This window comes from Otolemur garnettii, unplaced genomic scaffold (genome assembly GCF_000181295.1).
Source record: "Otolemur garnettii isolate 467f Iridium unplaced genomic scaffold, OtoGar3 scaffold00141, whole genome shotgun sequence".
Classification (NCBI taxonomy): domain Eukaryota; kingdom Metazoa; phylum Chordata; class Mammalia; order Primates; family Galagidae; genus Otolemur; species Otolemur garnettii.
In genome coordinates, this window is record NW_003852536.1 from 968,949 (window position 1) to 974,385 (window position 5,437).

Below are 5,437 nucleotides of genomic sequence, written 5' to 3' on the forward strand. Positions count from 1 at the left end.
CCTACTGTGCTGTTGCATATATAATCACTTTTGAGTATTTCCTGTAGGGTGGGTCTAGTAGTTACAAATTCCCTTCGTGTTTGCTACCCCGGGAAAAGACTTTATTTCTCCTTCATTTACAAACTCAGTTTTGGAAAGGTACAGGTTGGCAGCTAATTCTCTTTAAAGAGGCTAAAGACAGAACCCCTTTCCTTTCCGGTCTAGTAAGACCACTGGTATCTTCATGGGGATTTCAGTGAATCTACAGCTTGCTTTGTGTAATATGGACATTTTTAGCAATACTGATCCTTTCAATCCATAAGCATGGAATCTCTTTCCATTTTTTTCTGTTCTCTCCAATTTCTTTCATCAATGTTTTATATAATAGTTTTCATTACAGATTTTTTTTTTTTTTTAAAGACAGAGTCTCTCTCTCTGTTACCCAGGCTATAGTGCCAAGGCCTCAGCCTAGCTCACAGCAACCTCAGATTCCTGGGCACAAGCTATCCTCCTGCCTCAGCTTCCTGGATAGCTGGGACCACAGATGCCTGGCTAAGTCTTTCTGTTTCTAGTAATGATGGGGTTTCACTCATGCTCAAGATCAGGGGTCCTCAAACTTTTTAAACAGGGTGCCAGTTCACTGTCCCTCAGACCGTTGAAGGGCCAGACTGCAGACCCTGGGACGAGTCAGCTGCTAAGCAGGATAGGCAGCAGCAGCAAAAACACCCAGGGAGGCCGGATAAATATCCTAGGCAGGCTGCATGTGGCCCGTGGGCTGTAGTTTGAGGACGCTTGCTCAAGATCATGATCCCCCTTGCCTTAGCCTCCCAGAGTGCCAGGAGAACAGATGTAAGCCACCACACCTAGACTGATCTTTCACTTCTTTGGTTAAGTTTATTACTAGTTATTTTATTGCATTTGTAGCTATTATAAATGGGATTATTTTCTTGGTTTCTTTTTCAAATTGTTTATTGCTGGCATATAGAATTGCTGTTGATTTTTGTATATTGATTTTGTATCCTAAAACTGTACTGAATTTATCAGTTCTTATAGTTTTGGGGTGGAGTCTTTAGGTTTCTTTCTTTTTTTTTTTTGAGACAGAGCCTCAAGCTATCCCCCTGGGCAGAGTGCTGTGGCATTACAGCTCACAGCAACCTCCAACTCCTGGGCTCAAGCGAGTCTCCTGCCTCCGCCTCCCAAGCAGCTGGGACCACAGGCGCCCGCCACAACGCCCGGCTATTTTTTGGTTGCAGCCATCATTGTTGTTTGGCGGGTCCGGGCTGGGGATTCGAACCCGCCACCTTAGGTGTACGTGGCTGGTGCCTTAGCCGGTTGAGCTATAGGCGCCGAGCCAGGTTTCTTTCTATATAAGATTATATTGCCTGCAAATAAGAATTTGACTTCTTCCTTTCTAATTTGGATGTCCTTTCTTTCTCTTGTCTAACTTCTCTAACTAGAACTTCCAGTACTATGTTGAAAGGAGTGATGAAAATGAGTATCCTGGCTCAGCGCCTGTAGCTCAATTGGCTAGGGCGCCAGCCACGTACACCAGAGCTGGTGGGTTCGAATCCAGCCCGGGCCCACCCAACAACAATGACAACTACAACTAAAAAATAGCCAAGTGTTGTGGTGAGCGTCTGTAGTTCCAACTACTTGTGAGGCTGAGGCAAGAGAACAGCTTAAGCCCAAGAGTTGGAGGTTGCTGTGAGCTGTGACACCACAGCACTCTACCCAGGGTGACAACTTGAGATTCTGTCTCAAAAAAAAAGAAAAAGAAAAAGAAAGAAAACGGGAATCCTTCTCTTGTTCTACCCCAAATTGTAAGAAATACAGGTTATAAAATGAAATTTGCTACAAGGTTATTTGTAGTTTAAAACAATTTGACCCCTTAAGTGACACATTTGTCAATAATAGTACCCATGGTTCTCTCTGCCAGAATTTGAAATTCAAAACTGAGGTCCTTTTTTAAATTCCATACAATTAAAAATTTGAGGTGCTGGGCATTCAGAAGTGAACAAAAAAACACAAAAATCCTTGCCCATAAAGAGTTTATATTCCACTGACAGAAAAAGATATAAACAAAATAATTAAATACTCAGTATACTAGAAAATACAAAGCAGGAAAATGAGAATAAAGTACTGAGGGGAGGAGATAAAAATTTAGATAAAGTGATCTAAGCTGCCATTGTGAAAGTAACTTTAAGAAAAAACAAGTAAGGGTAAGGAGACCAACCAAGGGAATGTCAGAAGGAAGAGCATTCCAGGAAGATGGAACAGAAGAACAGAGTCCTAAGACAAGAGTATGTCTGGCACATTCACAGCCAAGAAAGGAGGCCTACGGGGATGGAGTAGAGTAAGCAAAGGGAAGAGTACAGAAAATAAACTCAGAAAGATAAAAGTGAGCCAGTCATATAGGGCTTTGTAAGAATTTTAATTTGGAGTTAAGATACAAAGCCACTGGAATTGGGGGATAGGAGGTATTGGTCCTGAACAGGGGAGTGCCATATCTTTTCTGACTTATCTTTTAATAGGATCATATGTTCACAGGATCATACATATGTTCTGAGAAATAAAAGAAATGGAGTTATGAACATATTAAGTAAAAGAGAAAAGAAGTCTCAGCTGGAGATATAGATTTAGGAGTTATCAGCAAATATTTGGGAGAACATCAGAGACCATTAGAAGGAATCAGGTATGAAGACTGAGAAGGAATGGCCAGAAAGATAAGAAGAAAATCAGTTGTGCCTGGAAGCTAAGAGAAGAAAGTGTTCTAATAACGTGGAGTTGTGCAAAGGAAGAGACCAGGCAAGTAAGAAAAACTTGGACTGAGAAGTGATCATTAGTTTAGCAACATGGAGGTCAATGGTGACATCGATAAAAACAGTTAGCATGAAGTGATGGGGGCACAAACCCAACTGGAATGAATTCAAAATAGAATAGTACAAAAAATGGACAAAATATAATCAACAGCTGAAGTGATTCTGCTATAATATAGAACAAGGGAATGGTCAGTAACAGGTAAGGGAAGTGAGATCAGAGAGATTTTTATATTTTGCTTTAAGATGGGAGAAAGAATTTCATGTTTGTAAGCTGATGGAAATGATATGATAATACAGAGGACATAGAAACGGAAAAATTATTGATATAAAAGTGAGCATACTCACGAGGGGACGTGAAAGAGGCTGGCCTTAGCTCAGAGCTTCCACAGTTCATCCAGGGAAAGAAAAAGTCATATAGGTACAGAGGTTTGTAGGTGATAAATGTGATGGGAGCTTGTGAAAGTTGTCTGCTGTTTCCTTCAGTCCTCTCAGTGAAAGAGGAAGCAAAATCAGCTAACAGTGAGGATTACAGAGATTTTAGTAGAAAGAATGAAAAAGTTATCTTGTGGAGTAAACAGTGAATACACTAGGGTTATATACTGTATCTGCCAGACAGCAACAGGAGATACTTGAGGTTCATAATCATGAATTTAATGTAAAAACAAATAAGAATGGTCAGGTATTTCTCCCTGGTCACTTTGAACTGCACAGATCAGACAGAGAATTAAATTTTAATAATGAATGTTGACTTACCAATACAAGAAAACGAGAGAAAGCCAAGGAAAGTGAGGTGCCACACAAGGAGTGATTCTAATCATTCTCAATGGAATTTTAATTGAAAAGTAGGAAAGGTTATAAGTAGAGAGAGGGTCAAAAAAAGGATGGTAGGATTAATGAGCTGAATGTTCTTGTGCTTGACACCTAGAAAATATTTATTCAACAGCAAGAGACTCTTCCAATTCTTACCCCATTGCTAAGGGTTAGAGTCTGAACTCTACTTGTTCCATTCCTTCCCCCACCAAAATGAGTTAAGATTCTTGTGTATTCTATTCATCTTGTAACATCTAACTTTTCCTAGCAATAGGCTCATTCTATTTTTTAAAAAACTATAATTTACAAAGCTTTTCTCACCTATTACATTAAAAAAAAACCCAGCCCCGGGCCAAACTGCAACAAAAAAAATAGCCAGGCATTGTGGCGGGTGCCTGTAGTCTCAGCTACTTGTGAGGCTGAGGCAAGAGAATTTCCCAAGCCCAGGAGCTGGAGGTTGCTGTGGGCTGTGTGACGCCAGGGCACTCTACTGAGGGCAGTAAAGTGAGACTCTGTCTCTATAAAAAAAACAAAACTTCAATTTACTTTAATTTGCTTTAAATTGTCCAAACTATGTTAACTTTTCAAACTTACCAGCTACTAGTATATGTAAAACCAACAAATGGCAGATGATGGCCAGAAAATGCAGTATGTGTTGGTGGGGGCATCGTTTCCTAAAGGAGGAAAAGACATCTGGTAAGAAATAGATAAAACTTGTAGGTTTGGCTATAAATATTAACTACTAATAGGAAACACGTAACTGTTCAATTTTGAAACAATAAGTTTGGTACAGATGTTTAGTGATATTAACTTTAGATTGTGTACACTGCTACTTCAAAATTCTAATAAAATGAAAACGAAGATTGATTAACTGATACTGAGATTATATTCATTATTCATGCATTCCATATTTTTGAATTTGTCTAGAAGCTAAAATTTAGCTGTAAGCCCTAAATCAATGTTTATGGGGATTTTGCAATCATGCGCAGAGCAGAGAAAAATTCGACTCGCCATATGCTGACATTCCCAGCTGAAGCTGAATGGGAGAGACTCTGTCCTCTTATTTAAACTCCTATACTACAAACAGATGTCCTTTAACTTTTAGGGTCATGTTTTTCATATTTTTCTTCCATTTGCAAGCAATTTCACTTTTTAAAATGGCCACCAAACATAGTACTGTCTAGTATTTCTAAGGGCAAGAAAGTTGTGATATGATTTTACAGAGAAAATAATACACAGAAGTTTCATTCAGGGATGAGTTATAGTGCTGCAGGGGGGAATCTGATGTTTATGAATCAAGAATACATACAGGCAGTCCCTGAGTTATGAATAAGATAGGTTCTGTAGGGTTGTTCTTAAGTTGAATTCATATGTAAGGTATAACAGGTACATATACCTACTACCTGTAATAGCCCCCATCCATAAGTGCAAGTCAGACATTGGTCAGATGTTTGTAACTCGGGAACTTACTATAATAGTCCCCCATTCATAAGTACAAGTTACACAGAAGTCTGATGTTTGTAACTGCCTGTATTACATAGATTATGTATTGATACGTAGATGAAAATGTAACCAGAGACTCACAGGAACCTAACCCTGTATCTCTCTGGAGCAGTGGTTCAACACAGTTCTGTGAACAGCAACTTTAAAGAGCATGACTACTGCAATTAATTAGAATCAACTGTACTATGTATTTAATTCGGAATGACTCACAGTTTATTAGTAATGAATATAATTCTACTAATGATAAAATTAGTGAGGGAAGTCCATTTAATTCTCTCTTGTGAAGCTCAGAGAACAAAGTGTAAGAAAAGTTCTTACCTGCCTTG

General features: G+C 39.0%; 1 protein-coding gene across 1 annotated transcript in view; it reads right to left on the reverse strand.

Moving 5' to 3' along the window:
- CDC42BPA (CDC42 binding protein kinase alpha) overlaps nucleotides 1-5,437 on the reverse strand; it is a 227,016-nt gene that overhangs the window by 112,657 nt on the left and 108,922 nt on the right. Inside the window, exon 8 of the mRNA XM_023518564.1 lies at nucleotides 4,203-4,282. Coding sequence (XP_023374332.1) covers nucleotides 4,203-4,282 — 80 coding nt within the window. The remainder of the gene's footprint in view (nucleotides 1-4,202; nucleotides 4,283-5,437) is intronic.